Genomic DNA, 17,370 nt, shown 5'->3' on the forward strand with positions numbered 1-17,370 from the left:
TCATTTGTGTATGCTCAAATATTTGTTGACCAAGTGCTGTGTGATATTTCTGGAGAGATGTAAATTTAACATCTGCTCCTCATTTCTGACATTTCCACATCTCAAAGAATTGTTTATTAAGATTATCTTAGTGAATAGAAATACATTTATTAGAGATTACTCAGAGCAATGGAAGACCAGTCATTTGCATGGACCTCTCTCACCAAGCTCTTATTACCTTTGGCTCTGTCTGCCCCAGAATTGATAGAAACATTTGTTCCTAGCACCACCTAGTGGGAAAACAGCAGAGGTAACTCCAGGATCACACTGCTAAGAGTTACGTGTTTTTGTATACTTTGCCCTTAAAAGGGGTTCTGTTGGTTTGAGCCAACATTGTTCACCATGGGAAGGTTAGCTTGTTTTGCCACAGTCTGGCATGTTGGACAGCCACATTTGGGCTTGTTGTAAGATGGAGGTGACAAGAATTCAGAGGTCTGGGCTCACTTACCAGATTATACACATCCCAGACCAAGCATGGCTTCCTTGAAGGAAGCACTGTACATGTGTTAAAGTAAAACATAATTCCTGCACAGCCATGGCGGCTAACATGACCAAGAACCTGTGGTAGTTCCTTCATTATTTATGTACAAGTGTATATGATTAAGAGTTCACACTGTGACAAAGAGTGATAAGAAAATTGTTGGTACACTTCTAGGATTGGATGGCGTTGTCAATATGCTGTTAGAAGATGTCACAGTTTGAAATTACACCAGAAGGAAGAAGGATACAAAATTACATCAGATTTTACTAAATGGAAACAATGTAACAACGCTGCTTCCTGGTGAACAAGGACTGAAGTAGCAATGGGTTTCCTTGAGTTTTGTTAGAGCCTGTTTTTTTTTTTTTTCAAACTGTTAATGTTTAGATTCTATAAAATGAAGTTTCTGTCAAAGGGAAACACTTTGAAGAAATACATCCAGTTTCCTAGTCTAATCCTGATAATTTAGGAATAAATAGATTTGATATATAAATATGGACTGAAAAATAAACATGTTTTTGGCTAAAAAAGAAAGTAGACCATTTAAGGTGTCAAGAACCAAGGACTATAGTTTTTAATTTTGTAATGTTTCTCCTGGAAGACACAAAATGCTAAATAAAATATCCTAACAATGTAAGGAAGGACCAGGCAAAATGAAAACACAGCCAACCCCCGATCCCTACTTCAAGCAAAGAAGCAAGTTCCCTCAGCACTTGTTGTGACTATTGGTATCAGGTCACATTGAAAAACTCACTTTATTGACAGCTAAGCCACAGCTGGTAACTTGATCCAAAAAAAGTCTTTATTAAAGGGTATTTTCAGTTAAAAAATAAGAAAAGCTGTTCCCTGACCAGACTGCTACTTGAGCCGATAGTTGCCATTTTAAAACCTAATGTTACATAAATTTTTCTTATGAAAGCTACGGACTATAGGACATTTAAAAAGGATGAACCCTTAGTCATCTTAAAGTTCAGTTTTCAGAGTTTTACCCTTATGATTGTGCTTAATTATCATTAACACAAAAGATGTAGACATGTCAATAAACTCTTCTTCATTATATAAAACACATTTTTCTCAAATCACTAGCTCCTGTTGGATTAAAGTGTATTCTAAAGTCTATTTCTAAATACTTATTGTCCCTTTCAGACTTATTAAAGGATCTAAAACTTACTGTAGGTTCAGGAGTCTCTTAGTGACACCACACTGTGTTTGTAAAATGATAACAGCTGTGCAGACTGCACAGATCACATCTTGAGATGTCCAGCACAGAAAGGGCATCGTAACATTTCTCGGAAGGAAAATTAATACTGAGATATTCTATTCTCTAACTACTTTCCCTGTGAATGTGCCAGTATGTGACCGAAGAAACAAAACCTTTGCCACTGTCCAGATGACATGTCCTCCAGAGGAGCCAAGTTGAAGACTCGGTTATAGAGACTATGTCTCTCTGCCTGACACAGAATCTGTCCTATCAGGGCTTTTTTTTTCTCAGAACATCCTAACCGCATCAGTAAGGAGGCATGGGCTACCTAGAAATTGATATTTAGCTATTGATTTTTTTTTTTTAGCATTTTCACTTACTTACAAATAAGCCCTGTGTTTTCATCTGTCATACACATTTAAGAACCTTGACTTCAGGCTGGGTGTAGTGACATAGGCTTTTAATCACATCTCTCAGGAGGGAGAGACAGCCAGATCTCTGAGTTTGAGGCCAGCCTGGTCTACAGAGTGAGTTCTCGGAGAAACAGGGATACACAGAGAAACCCTGTCTCAAAAAACAAGCTAACATGCAAACAAACAAACAGAACCTTGACTTCACTTGTAATTACTCAATTCGTTCAGTTTTAAGTTATTTCTAAACTTCTGATGAAATAAATATAGCAGAAAGGGAGGTCAAAACTTGGAATTATCTCTTGTCAAATAAAACCCTAGAAGATTCTGGGTAAGGTGTCTGGGGAGAAGCCACCTGCCTGTGACACAGTGCAGGGCATGAGTTAGAATAAGGAAAACACTGTGTTCCAAGAGAGAAAAAGGAGGGCTTCAGAGCTTCCCACAGTCAGAGCTAGCACACCTGCAGAGCCCAGAGGAGGAGAGGGGAGGCACTGAGAAGCCAGGCTAATGGCTTTGGTCATGGGCCTGACTGGGAGGGGAGTATGAGCTTGGTCCAGAAAGAAACTGGGTGGCCTGGGGATAGAGACTAGCATGTCTACCCTTTTGGCAAACACACAGCCTCACCACGTCTCAAGTCCTACTCTGGTAGATGGGTGAGCAGGAGAGAGGAATCCAACTGTGTCACTGTTTTATACAAATTAAAAAAAATTATTTGTGTGCTTGTGTGTGCCCACTTGTGTACATATTTGTGTGTTTCTGTGTGTGTGTATTTGAGTGTGCACCTGTGTGTGAGTGCCATGAATTCCTCCACATGGAGTTGGTGTTACGGGTTTGAGCTGCCTGATGTGGGTTCTGGGAGTAGAACTCCGATCTTCTGCAGGAGCAGCTCTTAGCCGCCAAGCCTTCTGTTCACCACCATTCTACCACTGTACATGAGTTTCTCAAGCTGTGAATCCCACCTCCATATGGGATGACGGAACTAAATGTGTGATTGGGAAATGTTGACAAGAACAACAGGTTTGTGCACATTCAGTGGCCAAGATTAATTCAAATGTGCACTGTGTCTGAGGTGTGTCTGCAGTGTGTACCATATGATTTCCTCACACCTGTAGTTCTAAGCACACAGAATGAGTATTCTGCACTGATTGAGCCCGAGCACCATACAACCCCTATGATGCTCCTGAAACACCTTGGTTCAGAGTCTAGGCTCTGCTTACAGCATTTTCCCTGTACATATGGGATTTTCTATTCTCATAGAAACATGATACCTTAATTTTGGAGTGTAAAGATTTAAATATATTCCCATTTTCATTATCTAGGATGTAAGAATCAAGTTAGTATATCTTTGAACTGCATTATGTGAGGACATTCCATTTTACAAGTTGGTGTTTTGAGTTGCTGACTTGAGTTATATAAAGAGATTGTAAGTAAATTTTGGCTTGGGATTAGAATAGAATTTCTACCAGCTTCTGGAATACACACTGCACATCTGTGTAAAGTACCAGAAATGTAAAATATCCACCAACTCTGAAAAACACTGAAGATTCCCAATGTCTACAGTATCAAATATTCCATCAAGATTTAATTCCTTATGCCAAACATAAACAAAAACAGGCATTTCAGTAGTTTGCAAATTTGCTGTCATTTTTAACAAATGGTAAACATTATATTACAACAAAGAGTTGTTTGTAACAAATTTCTTTAAGATTTAATTTTAGTAAAAACATTGATTTATATACTTATATATCTACATACCCAGAGTTATATGGAAATTATTTGGGATAAAGTGTTTGAGGGTGGGAAATGTTTGAGAAGCCCCCTACCTTTCTTATTCATATTGATAGACCCCAGACCCAGGGCACTACCTTCTCAGGTGGGCGCCCCAAGAACCCAGACTCCGGTCCAGTTGATGCAAACAGCAAGAGGTTTATTAATGTGGCTGTACAGTCCGGCTACTCTCCTCCCAAGAGCAAGAGTCCCACCGTACTGCAGCCACATAGGTACTTTTAAAGGAAAAGGAAAACCCACAAAAGTCATATGATTACAATTCCCATGCAATTTTGTTCCTGTTGGTTCATGTCTAGGGGCTACTTTCACAAGATTATGGCCTAATCACAGGGTAGGTACAATCATGTCCACATGCACAATTTTCCCCGGAACCTCTGGGGGGTATCAGGGTGGGAGTGAAGGTTACACAAAGGTTACAGTGGTCTTTCCTGGAACACTTGCAATTATCCCAATCACAGTTGAGCAACATATCTTAACAGAAATCTCCATACATTGTGGTAAGGGTGGTTGAATAATGGCTGAGTCAGTTTGCCCTTGGAACTAGCTTTTTAGTTCCTCATTCTCCTGGGGCTTGAGGGGTGTAAGCCTGAAGGGTTAGGGTCTTTCAATATGATATTCTGTAACTGTGTGGTCATGACATGGGTGTGTGGGTTTACGAGGGTCTGTGAAATGAAGACTGAGAGGCATCTTAAGAATGAATCTAGCCTTTCATGGCTGCAGGGGGGTTCAGCCTCAAAGGACTAAAGCACTATCCCTTTGCCTAGGGCAGTTTTATTTCTCTCCAAAACAGTTTAGCCAGTTAATTTCCATATGCTCAAAACAACCTGAAAGGGGCTCCCAACAATACAATGCCAAGTGCAAATTCCTAGATTTCTCGGGTACCATGGTCTTCTGATTTTCCTGAACCATGTTTTGCATAGGCCTTTTTATCCTTGGGAAACAGGATTCACATGGAGGGCAACAAGGGAAACCAAAGGTGTCTGCTAAGCAAAAGATGGATTAGGGCTAGGTGCTACTCTCTGGAGCCAGGCCAGGTGCAGCTCAGCAGGAATGCCATTATAACATTCACTTTTCAGGGAAAAGTATCATCTCCTTGTCTCCATTCCCATGCTCTCCAGGACAGTTTGAATTATCGGGGGTCAGATGGCCTCAAGGCTGGCCACTCACACCATAAAGTAGCTGGACAAGGCCTGTATAGACTTGCTGGCTCCACTGGACATTTACTGAGATGCTCACCCAATGTAAACATCTGGCTGGCAAAGGCCAGGAGGGAACATCTGGGTCCCTAAGAGGTGTCCTGGAAACATTGCCATTTGAAAGGCAACACTGGTGGCCTTTATAGATGAGGAAACCAAGTGCCAAAGGAAGGTCAGGCAGACCCAGGACTCAAGTGAGAGTGCTCACTCCTCAGCTATTAAGATGTCAGGATTCCTCAGAGACACCACCTGACTTCTCATAGAGGTCCATGATCAGGTGAGAATGGGTCTCCTTCAGAGCTCGGTAGACTCGGTCTTTGCAGGCCCTGGTCCAGGACCGACTGAGGCTGAAGAGCTTCCTCATCTTGTCTTGGTTGGTGGCCTCAGCCCGCACCGCCTCATACTCCTCTTCACTCAGCACAGCATCATGCAGCTTGTCCAAGACAGGGTCCACTGATGTCACTCGGGCCACCAGCTGCTCCCGATGCTGGTCCAGGAAGTGTAGTGAGGCAGCAGCATCTAGGGGTGAAGATGAGACTGGTACTGAGAGAAGAAAGGCTCCTCCATGGGCTCTCCCACTGGCTGCCCACTTCTTGTTCTTTTCACCTACTTCATCTGTCCCCCCTGGGTCCCTCCTTCCTCTGGAAGGTCATTTGAAGAATATCTTTACCTTCCTGAAACCAGTTACTAGTCTGACAATGACCTGATCAGGGGGAAGGGTTCTTCCTGGGGTGTTCAGGTTAGGAGTAGGTGGAGTTATTGTCTCCATGGGAAGCAACAAGGTGCATGGGAGCAACTCTGCCTTGGGTATGCACCTCTTTCTACCGATCCTGGTGAAATTTACAAGGAGAGGTTCTCTCCTTTCTCACTGCCCTTCTTTCAAGAATCAGATGATCTACCAGTGGAACACTGTTGGCTCCTCTGGACTCCTTATACCTGTTACTGACCTTTGTGGGCTGCAGGGATCATGGGTGGTGCAGGTCTGAGGTCCCCTGGAAGAAAGGAGAGATGATGCATCTGTAATGGTGACTGTCAGCAATACTCAGTGCACTCTTGAAACTCCCATCCACGCCTGAGATTTTGAGAAAGAACTACAGAAATTCTGATATATTCTAGAAGGTGAATATTTCCTCAGGTGTGCAGGGAATCTTAGGTCCTGAGCCTATTGTCATAGAGAGAGAGGGCATGTGAGTGAGCAATAGATAATTTCTCCCACAGGATCACAGCTTCAATTTTATCTTATAATAAATTTCATGTGGAGAACTACCCAAATCTCTTACTGGTTGGCTTAAAAATTTTGTTTGTTTGTTTTGAGACAGGGTTTCTCTGTGTAGTTTTGGTTCCTGTCCTGGATCTTGCTCTGTAGACCAGGCTGGCCTTGAACTCAAAGAGATCTGCCTGGCTCTGCCTCCTGAGTGCTAGGATTAAAGGCGTGCGCCATCACCACCCGGCCTGGTTTAAATTTTTTTACATCTAACTCTGGTAGAAAACTATTTTCTTGACCTTGTTTGACCTTGTATGCTCACATGCCACAAACGTGTGTTCTTGATTTGATGGCTGAATCAATACAATGAAAGACTGAGCACATGGGAACAGTGAGTTGATTTTAGCAAAAAGTGAGGGAGGTTAATAGATTTCAGCTCATGTAGAAGCCCCAAGAGTGTGAGAAGACCCTAAATTCACTGTGCTCTAAGAGTTTAGAGAAGTCATCCCAAGGACCCAGTTTATAGTATTGGAATCCCTGGTTCTGTTTGTATGAAGGAAGGATAATAGTGCTTCCACTTCGTGCTAGCTGGACCGTCTTGGGGCATCCTGACTTGTAGATAAACTGTAGCATCTAATGAACAAAATCCCTGAATGACAATGAATTTAAAAACTAAAATGTAAGATTGTAGACACAAGAGAACCATGATTATAATCTTCTAGTATTAGAATACTTTCTCATATGTAAGGATATAGACCCTAATGAGTCCTGAAGAAAGAATTAAGAAAAAACACGTGGAAGAGGTTGGCTTAATATAAATAAAAGTAGCAACATTGTTTCTATCAGCCAAGGATCAACTCTAAGTTGTGTGTGAACACCCAAGGTCATCCTAAATAAAAACACTATTGTGGAAAGTGTCAGCACACATGATTTCAAATTAATACTGCAGCCACGGTAAATATAGCAGCATGGTGTGCACAAAAAACTCCAAGGTCATCGGAATAGAATAGAGGGCCTAGACAAAAGTCTCACAACCACAGCCACCTGGCTTTTGACAAAGAAACCAAAAATATACTCATGAGAAAAGACAGCCTGTTCAACAAATCATACAGGAAAACCTAGAGAGCAACACATGGAAAAAACTAAACCAGGTGCCTATACCTCTCCTTTAGAAATCAACTCCAAATAACCAAAGACCTCAATGTGAGACCTAATACCCTGAGCCAGGCAGAGAAAAATGTAGGGAGAACATTTCAACATAGCAGCATAAGGAAGGACTGTGTGAATAAGGAAATGAAACCAACAATTGCTAAATCAAATCTCACGACAATAAAAAAAGTTTTGCATAGCAAAGGAAACTTATTTGAGTGAAGATGCAGCCAAGAATGGGAGAAACGATTTCCCAGCTAAGATCTGACAGAAGATTAGGAACTAGTATATATGTGGAACTCAAAAGCCAAATTCCAACGAAATAACCCAACAACAAAGTAGGCCATAAGAAAAAACCAAAGAATTTTCAAAGGAAAAAACACACAGGTTAGGAAACACTTAGCTATTAGGGAAGGGTAGGTTAAATTACTTACAATTCCATTTCATTTCTTGAGAATGTCCAATATTGAGGCTACAAATGATAGCAAGTGCTGGAGTGGATGTGGGGAAAGAAGAACACTTATACACTGCCTATGGGAGTGCAAACTAGTGCAGCCACTGTGGAAGTCAACCTGGAGGCTTCTTAAGAACTAGAACTACCACGAAACCCAGCCTTACCATTCCCAGTAATATATCTAAGGGAATTTATATCCTACTATGAAGATATTTGCACAACTATGCTCACTCAATCATGTCCTGTTCATAGTAGCTAGGAAAGGCAATCAGCCTAGATGTCCATCAACAGATGAACATGTGGCACATGTATACTATGGAAATTTTTTCAGGTGTGAAGAAAATGACATTATGAAAGGTAAGCATACAAAATAGGAAAAATATCGAGCAAGATAACCCAGGCCCAGAAAGAAAACACCATATCTATCACATTGATTTCTGTCCTGGAGTCTTTAGTTTTGTGGTGTTAACATGGTGTGCCCTGGTAACCAGAACACTAGAAATGGGGCAGGGCCTAAGGGGGGAAAGGAGGGCAGAAGTGTCATGAGGGTAGAGGTAACATGAGAGAAGAGAGGGAATGCTGGGGTCAGAAATGGTCAAACAAGAAGTGGGGTGGGGGATGGAGGAGATAAGGAAGATGGTGGGATGTTGTAATAAAAATGAAGACAGCATTTAAAAGTTAGAAGGAAACCTGTCTTTGGTAACCCAATATAAAAAGCACAGAAGAATTTGAATTCAGGACTACAGTGCTTGAAATGGGAGGTCTTAGCAGCAGTGAGTTTCAAAACAAAAACCCAGTTCCAGGAGTGAGATATCTCCATAGGAGCTGTTGGTCAGGGGGGCCCTGGAGGTTCCCAAGACAATACAGGTGCATGTCATTCTTCTTTGTTCCCCATCAGAACTGGTGGATAAGGCCTTACGGCTGAAGACACCATACATCATGGATACGTGGTATAGATAATTGAAGCTGGAACTGTGTGGGAAGCTTCCTTGCTGTTGCTAAGGTTTCACAGTGTTATGTAGGCTGCTGAAGAAGGAAAGTCATCAACAACAGCTAACCCAGCTCTGTACTCTATGATCTTTAAAAAACCTTCAGGAAAGATGGTCCCACAGCTGCAACAGTGGCACATATATGATGAGAGCAACCTGTAGCTCCCAATTAAATTGCAGTCCCACTCCTCAAGATAGAATCCATCGCTAGCACTATAGAGTTAGTAAAACAAGCAAACCCATATCTGTGGAGGTCTTAGTCCCTTGAGAGAAGCTAGTATTGATGCTTAGGCAGACGAAGTATCAATGCCCTTTTAAATATCAGTATTTATACAGCAGACAAAGGCTACTTTCAGCCTTTATCAGAAAAGCCTCTCTTTGCTGTGAATGGAGGTTAGTGTAGATACCTACAGCTATGTAGGATACTGAGAATAAGGCATGGTTGAGTACTCATCCCTATAAGTAGGTATTTATACCACACTTTTTTTTTTTTTTTTTTTGGGGGGGGGGGTTTCGAGACAGGGTTTCTCTGTGTAGCTTTGCGCCTTTCCTGGGACTCACTTGGTAGCCCAGGCTGGCCTCGAACTCACAGAGATCCGCCTGGCTCTGCCTCCCGAGTGCTGGGATTAAAGGCGTGCGCCACCACCGCCCGGCCTTATACCACACTTTTAAGGCTCTAGGAACATTGTGGAAAAGTAAGTGGAAAGAATGTAGAAACAGAAGATATGGAGAAGGACTGTGATGTGCTGTCCTCTAAGCTTGACATGACCAGAGCCATCATGAACTCATATCACCTGCACCTACTGTCTCTGGACCCACACAAGTAGAGCCTGCCCATCAGTCAGTTAGACATGGGGAATCAGCACCCAGGGAGAGTACCACTTACTACTAAAGTATTGACAAATAGTAGATGATGGGCACAAGGGAGGTATACAATCCATCTGTATCCCTGATTTTGAGCTCACTAGGTTTTTACTGTAAAACCCATGCACACACAGATGGTCCCAATTAAACTCTGAGGGACACAAGGCAAGACTTTTTGAATGTGGGGAAGAAATTTGTATTAAAGTGGAGGGGCTGGCAGGAGTAGGAGGGAGATAAGAATGTATGTTTAGGGTGGAGTTACTAGAAAGCATTGTACATATGTATAAAATTGTCAAAACACAAAATTCATTTAAAATTTTGTAAGGATTTGAGATTGAGTATCTCCTATTAGCAAAATTCCCTACATTTTAAAGCTGAGATATTACGTGAACTGGTACCAGATGATTTGTACATCTCAAAGTCTGTCATTTCAAGAGTAATGGGGGAGGAAATCAGGACAGAGGACTGAGAAAATGGGGCTTTAGGGTGTGTGGTAATTTGGATATGATGTGTTCCATGATAATGCAGATGTGTTGAAGGATTAGTCATGAATCCGTATTCAAAGGTGACTGGTCCTGAGGGCTGTGAATATGAATGAAACCATACACTAATGCAGTTATTAATGTGAGTACTGAGAATGGAAACTATATGAGTGTCAATTGGAAGAAGCAGGGCACTAGAGGGATGTCCTGGAAGAGAACATCTTGCAAGGACTTCATTCCTTTCCTTCCTCTCTTCTCCTCTCTTTTCCTCTCCTCTCCTCTCCCTTTTCTCCCCCTCTCTTCCCCTTCTTCTCCTTCCTCCCTCTCACTCTAACTGCCTCTCCCCTCCATACTTCAGACCTACCAGGCAAACGGCTTCCTCTCTCACAAGCTCGACTCAATGATATCCTGTCTCTCCTCAGTCTCAAAGAGATGGAGGCAGCTGACCATGAACTGAAATTTGGTTCTAAGATCATGAATCAATACAAACCATTCTATTTTTAAGTTGTTTTCTCACATAGTTTCTCACAATGGGGAACAGCTGACTAACACAGCGTCATAGTTTAAACTGTGGTCAGATCACCTGTTTTGGATCTAGCAAAAGACACATAACTAATCTCACTATTTCATGACACCAGGAATTAATGACAATATACCTTTCACCACTCATTGCCTTTCTTCAACCTTTGGAGTATCTGGACTTAAACTAATTTTACCTGGTTTCAACAAGGCTTCCCATATGAGATTCATATGCTTCTTGTCTCTGATTTGCAGCTTAATCCCTGAAGCCATGTGGCCAGCATAGATCTCAGAGAAGAGCTGGGATTCTCCAGGGCTCCGGTAGCACAGCTCTAGTTCCTGAAGAGAGAAAGAATTACTGTGTGAGAATGAACTACTCGTCCTGTGAAGGAGAGCTGTCCCCACCCCCATACTTTCTTGATCTTGCACACCACATCAGACACTGGCTGTCTTTGTACTGAGGTAACCCACAGCCTTTGAACACACATTCAGAAGGTTAAGGACCCAGCTAGGACCCCATCTTGCTGTTTCTTTTCTCATCACTGACAAAAACCTCACAGGAAGCAACTTGAGGAAGGGTTTATCTTGTTTAGTTTCATGGTGGGAAATTCATGTAAGCTGGAGCTCCATTCTTGGTGGCAGGAGATTATGGCAGGGCTCATAATATCCCAGGGGATGAGCAAATAATACCATGAGGTTGGAGCAGGGCATGCTACAACCCTCAGTGCCTAACACTAATGATCGATTTCTAATGGCCAGGCCTCACATATTTGTTTCCACAAACTCTCAAAATCCTACCACTGTCTGGGGAGCAAGTATTTAAACATTTACACCTGTAGGAGGCCTTTTAGATTCAAATGCTAACACCTAAGGATGAGTGAGAGCTCATCCTGAAAGTCCTGTTCACACAGCCTCAGCCAGGGCTTGCTCTCTATTCCATGTTATGCTGGGCCCTTCTTTCTGCCATATTGAATCTAATTTCTCAATTCTCCAGGCCTTCTGTATTCCTGTTCAGTCCCTTAAGTTGCTTTCTGCCTAACTTGGATGTATTCTTGATCATCCCATATCCCAATTGTTTTCTCCTGAATCTCGGTTTGCTGTTAAAACCTTGTAACCTGCCCCACAGGTTTCCCAAGCCTGCCATCCGACCTTGAATAGTAGCAGACACCTGGATGCTCACCATCGGGATGATTTCCAGCTTCTCAGAACCAGACACAATGTATCGGGAACCAATATAAAGAGAGTCTACTGGAGGTGGCTTGTTTATTTGAACATATTGGAATTTCATTTCTTCATCATCAATGGCCTAGGGAACATTGCAGACAGTGATTTATCTAGATTTCTGGCCCACAAATCTGTTCTGAATAAGGTGAGATGATCATTTAGTAGATTTTTTTGTGGGGTGGGGTGTTGACACACCCTAGACACTCTTATATCTGGTATTCTGCAACACAGATTATTGACTTATTGGCCACTGTCACATTCATTGTGGGAACAGGGATGCTGCCACAGAAGAAGGGTGTTGGCTACAGATTGTGCATGGAGAATTCCCATCCTTCTGATGGGTGGAAAGAGGCTATAGAAAGCTGTGCAGGAATTAGTAAATGGGCATCAAAGCCATTTGGGGGAAATGATAATGTGAGGGGGGCCAAGAAGAGGGAAGAATCACACACACACACACACACACACACACACACACACACACACACACGGGTTCCCTTTATAGAACTGTATCCCCACTACCAGTAAGAATCTCTCCAAGGAGCTCACTAGCTGCATCTCAAGTTTTCTCTCAGCCCACGTTGGACTCACTTTTGTGGTCCTCAGTGTTACCTTCCGAATGGTGCAGTCATTAGGGACCAGGTAAAGGTGAAATGTCACATCCTTGAGATTGAGGTAATAGTAGATCAATGTGATGGAAGTGATGGGGATGAAGTGTCCAAAAGCAGGAATCATTCTCATTAGAACTCCCATTGGGGAGAAGTTTGGGTTTTCCAGCACTGCATAATGCTGTTCTATCCTGGTTGGGGTTTCTAGGACCATCCCATGTTCTTGAAAGTGGGCCACATGGAACCAGGAGATGTCTACCTGTCCCTCTGTAAAAGAACAGATTCAAGAGATGTAAAATTAATGTTCCTATTGATCTATGCTAGGCTGGAAAAATAGCACTCTATGATTTAGAAGATTGTTGTGGTTTGAATGAGAATGGGCCCCTGTATTTGGTGGAACTATTTGAGATGGAGTAGAAGGTGTGGCCTGGTTGGAGGAGCTTTATCACTGGTGGTCTTTGAGGTTTCAAAATCTCTTGCCTTTGTCAGTTTTCTTTCTCTCCCTCCTCCTTGTGCACAGGCTCTCAGTTACTGCTCCGGTGCCAATTTGCCTGCTTTCTACCATGCTCCCTGCCATGCTCCCTGTCACAGACACAGCCTCTGAAATTGTGAGTCCCTATAAAATCTTTCTTCTATAAGTTGCTTTGGTTATGATTTCCATTTAGTTTGTATTTATTTTTTGATGTTCATGAGGAAAATTATGATCAAAATTTAAGTTTTATTAATTAATGTCCAATGACAGCACAGCAGAACTATCAACTGTTTCCTCATTATCAATCACCATGCCAGGGAGGGTAAGTGTGAGTTGTTGCCAGTGGTGACTCATGTAGACTGACCCTCACTGGAGGCAGTTTAACCTCGGTCCTTGTCTAGCTGATGGGGGAGCATTTACAGTGGAGTGGAGGCTCTTCATGGTCTCGTCCAAGATGCTATAAAGAATACAGCCAAAGAGGCTACTGTCAGAAACTTCACAACCAGGAGGTTCTTAGAGAGGCTGCCATCACCAGCTTCTGTGTTTTGGGTTTGGCAGTTTTCTCTAAATTGTTAGTTGCAGAATAGAGTTTTGCTGTTATGAAAGAGGACTGTGGTGATATTTTATTTATGCTGAAAGACGGTGATATTTTATTTGCATGTTAATAAATAAAGTTTGCCTGGAGATCAGAGGAAATAGCAAGCCATTAACACTAAAGTCAGGCCATGATAACATACACTGTTAATCTGATCACTTGACAGAATAGAATTTTGACATTATGAAAGAGACCCAGGGTACCTTTGTTCACTGAACAAGCTGGATGGATCTCTGGAATAGTTAATGTCAAATGTGAACTTGATGAAATCTAGATTCAACTTGGATACAGCCCTCAGGGGATGATGGGAGGAGATTGTCTTGATTGGATCAATTGAGTAGAGAAGACCTATCCACTGTATGTAGCACCATTGTATAGACTAGGACCCAGGAATGTGTAAAGTGGAGAAGGTCACATGAGCACAAGCATTCTGCTCACTTTGTTGACATAGGTTACCAGGTGACACAAGCTCTATGTTCTCAGACTTGTATGTCATGAGTAACTATTCCTTTAACTCTGAGGCAAAGCAAATCCTTCTTTTCCAAGTTTCTTTGGTCAAGTGTTTTGTTTGAGCTATACGTAAAGTAAACCTGGACAGAAAATTGATACCAGGATTCAGGTTTTTGTTGTAATAAACCAAATCATGTGGTTCTTCAGCTTTGGATCTGTTTGTGGCTGGAATGTGAAGAGTTTTGTACTCAGGACTAGGAAAGCACTTCCATGCTGAGAGCAGAGCTTACGGGGACATTTGGGTGGAAGCAGGAAGACAAGAAAGCTGAGAGAGGCAGTGGAGGCCAGTCATGAGGTTGCAGAGAGCAGCAAGGTCTCCATTGGGAACTGTGAAAGGATCCATTCATCCAACAGTTTTGTCAATAGTCTAGATTTATTGTGTTAATGCGCTGAATATGAGTGAAGATGAGTTTAAACATAAGGGACTAATTTGGCAGGAGGAGTTTCAGAACAGAAAACATCCAGAATGACTCTACACAACCCGCTGTAACTGTGAGAGAGCAGCGTCACTGAAGGGAAGGCTGCAGCAGGTGACAGCAGGAAAGGGGGCCCGAGGGACAATCTCACTCTTCACAGACTCATCTTGTGAAGATCCACATTCATTTAAAGGCAGAAAGCCTGAAGTGATAGTGTTCCCTGTTCCACAAATGCAAATGCAAGGAAGTTTTTCTCATGGTCAGCACATCATACAGCTGTGGTCCAAGGTGGCCACATCTCAAACTGTCAACAGAACTTGGCAATGTCATCACTATAGGTTTTTTTGTTTTTTGGGGAGTTGAAAGATGCTACATTGGTGGGTCACTGAGTCATGCTACACAGTTTCAGATAGCAGCTGAGGCCAGGCAATGTGCCTAAGTCAAAGATCCTGCAAGAATCCTGAGAGGTCATTCAGTGAACCATTTTATTCATGGATCTTATATAACCCGGAACAGTCTGTATTTCTACCTTATTTTTTTATGACTTCTTCAGCTGTTGTATCTACCCTCTTAAGATCACTTTTGGAGCTACTCATAATCTTTATCACCATGAACAAACACTATCTTCCTCTGCTCTGAGCTGGATTCCACTCAGGGACTCCTTCAGGTAAAACAGAAATAAGGTCAGTAGGCTGGGAGACATGTGCTTCAAAAAAGATACATCAGACGAGAAGGGACAACAAAACATCTCAGTGTCCACCTTCATAACCTGCTCTGCCCTGCTAAGGAAGCCATGAGACCTTTCCTCATCACCACCATTCTACTGTCTGCTATGTGACCTGTCAACACCTCCCATTACCACCCCTCTACTCCTTATGCTTCCCTTGGTTACCTTGGAGAGCCACAAAATGAGGGAGGTGCACAGCAGCCACAGCTCCCTGCTCAGCCTTGATGTCAAACAGAGGCCCAGCCACCATGTGACTGTGCTGCAAGGGAGTCTTGTCCAGGTGTTGGCTCCAGGAACAGAATCCAATCTCGATGGTCACGGCCCTTGTCACCACAAAGCGGAGTCCTATGTTGGGACAGTGGTAGGAACCAGGCACAGGGAGCTGAACTCTAGAAGAGGAAGAGGCAGACACCAGTGAACATTAGCTCTGCTCCTCTACTGGGTGCAGACCCAGTGCAGGGCTGGGGACACAGCAGACTTCAGCCAGATGGCTCTGAGGTCTGGTTCCTCTTCTAGCTGTTTGTGGATCCCTGACTAAGTCACCTAACCCCCAAATCTGTTTCCTCATCTCTACATAGGGATAACAACGTCAACACCATCTTATGGACCTATGAGTACTGAGTGATCTAATGCAAACCTACAGGTAACATATACCTAGAGTAGTTAGATATTCCTGTGGTGATGAAAGAGGTGTGTGTGTGTGTGTGTGTGTGTGTGTGTGTGTGTGTGTATGTGTGTGAAAAGTTCTGTGGATTAAGCTAGGACTTTTGACACTAGTCAGAGGCTCTACCACTGAGGTACATCTTCAGTTTTTAGACTCTATGTTCCTGAAGTATGTATTTAAGGATATCTAAGAGACAAGAGAAATGAAATATAACGAGAGGTCTGATGCTGTTTACATCATGAATAAAATAATCTGCAGAAAAATTATAATTCAGATAATAAGCAAAGTATAGCACAGACTGTTTAGATGGAATGAAGGACTCCCTTCAGCTCTGTTGATGTGGTAATGGTGTGCTTGTTATGGAAGACGAGGTCCTGTCTTAACTACGGGGGAGGCATAGTGAAATGTTTGTGTGTGAAGTCACTTGATGTCCTGGACTCACAATACTGTGACAGTGATGACAGAGGATGAATGTGAGTATTTGAACAAATTTGGAAAAATGGTTGCTAGAGCTGAGTAATTGGACAGGGAAGTTCTTGTGCTCTCCTGTTTTATAAATGTTTGAAAATATTTTTATGATAAAGATCCCTATTTTTATAATAGCTCACACTTCTTATTCCACTCCTGGCCTTGTGACCTGTCTTGGTGAGGTGAGTAGGTGGCACAGTAGAGACTAGGTGGGTGTTATCTGTGGGGATCCCTTGTGGAAAGTGTGCTGGGGAAAGTCAGCCTTTGCCAGGCAGAGCTCACTCACAGGTACAGGTTCCTCTCACTGTCAACCACCTCAGTAGCCACAGGTCCTGTAGGGCCCCAGAAGTCATCTTCAGTCCCCAGTGGTTCCAGGTGCTTACCTCTTGCGGAGTCCGGTGGAGATGGATGGAAGGTCTCTAGTGGTATAAGTTGTGAGCACCCCTCCTCTAGAAGAAGCCAGACACTGGTCACTTTATGTCTCCCCAGCCCTCCCTAGTTCTGGCTCAAGGCTAAACTCTGTTTCCAGGTTGTGTGTATGATATATATATGTGTGTGTGTGTGTGTGTGTGTGTATGTGTGTGTGACATACTATATATGCATATTATATATACTATATATAGTACATACATTGCATTTTGTATTGTTTTCTTACCACTGCTTGCCTTCTGAGTGATCCTACAACCCTAATATCTGCTCCCTACCCAGCTGTTGTGTTTCATTTCCTATTGGCCCATAAGTGTTAATTTTCCTAACATGTCTCCAATGGGTAGGTTGTGAAAAGAACCTAACTGAATAGATGAATAATCAGGGATGGGGAGGTGATTCCCAGGCCATAGGAGCTCAGAATAAGACAGGAAGCCCTGGTACAGAGCCTGATGTAAGCCAGAGACTTGAAAGATGGGCAGCACCAACC

The 17,370-nt window shown here is 42.7% G+C and overlaps 1 protein-coding gene across 1 annotated transcript in view; it reads right to left on the reverse strand.

Moving 5' to 3' along the window:
- Positions 1-4,029: 4,029 nt before the first annotated feature.
- LOC121826470 (NACHT, LRR and PYD domains-containing protein 1a-like) overlaps positions 4,030-17,370 on the reverse strand; it is a 265,206-nt gene continuing 251,865 nt past the window's right edge. The window contains exons 8-14 of the mRNA XM_076542818.1: positions 16,741-16,903; positions 15,488-15,711; positions 12,607-12,869; positions 11,954-12,079; positions 10,971-11,112; positions 6,060-6,104; positions 4,030-5,631 (exon numbers count right to left, since the gene is read on the reverse strand). Coding sequence (XP_076398933.1) covers positions 5,339-5,631; positions 6,060-6,104; positions 10,971-11,112; positions 11,954-12,079; positions 12,607-12,869; positions 15,488-15,711; positions 16,741-16,903 — 1,256 coding nt within the window. The 3' untranslated portion in view covers positions 4,030-5,338. The remainder of the gene's footprint in view (positions 5,632-6,059; positions 6,105-10,970; positions 11,113-11,953; positions 12,080-12,606; positions 12,870-15,487; positions 15,712-16,740; positions 16,904-17,370) is intronic.

Source organism: Peromyscus maniculatus, chromosome 8 (assembly GCF_049852395.1).
Source record: "Peromyscus maniculatus bairdii isolate BWxNUB_F1_BW_parent chromosome 8, HU_Pman_BW_mat_3.1, whole genome shotgun sequence".
Taxonomy (NCBI): domain Eukaryota; kingdom Metazoa; phylum Chordata; class Mammalia; order Rodentia; family Cricetidae; genus Peromyscus; species Peromyscus maniculatus.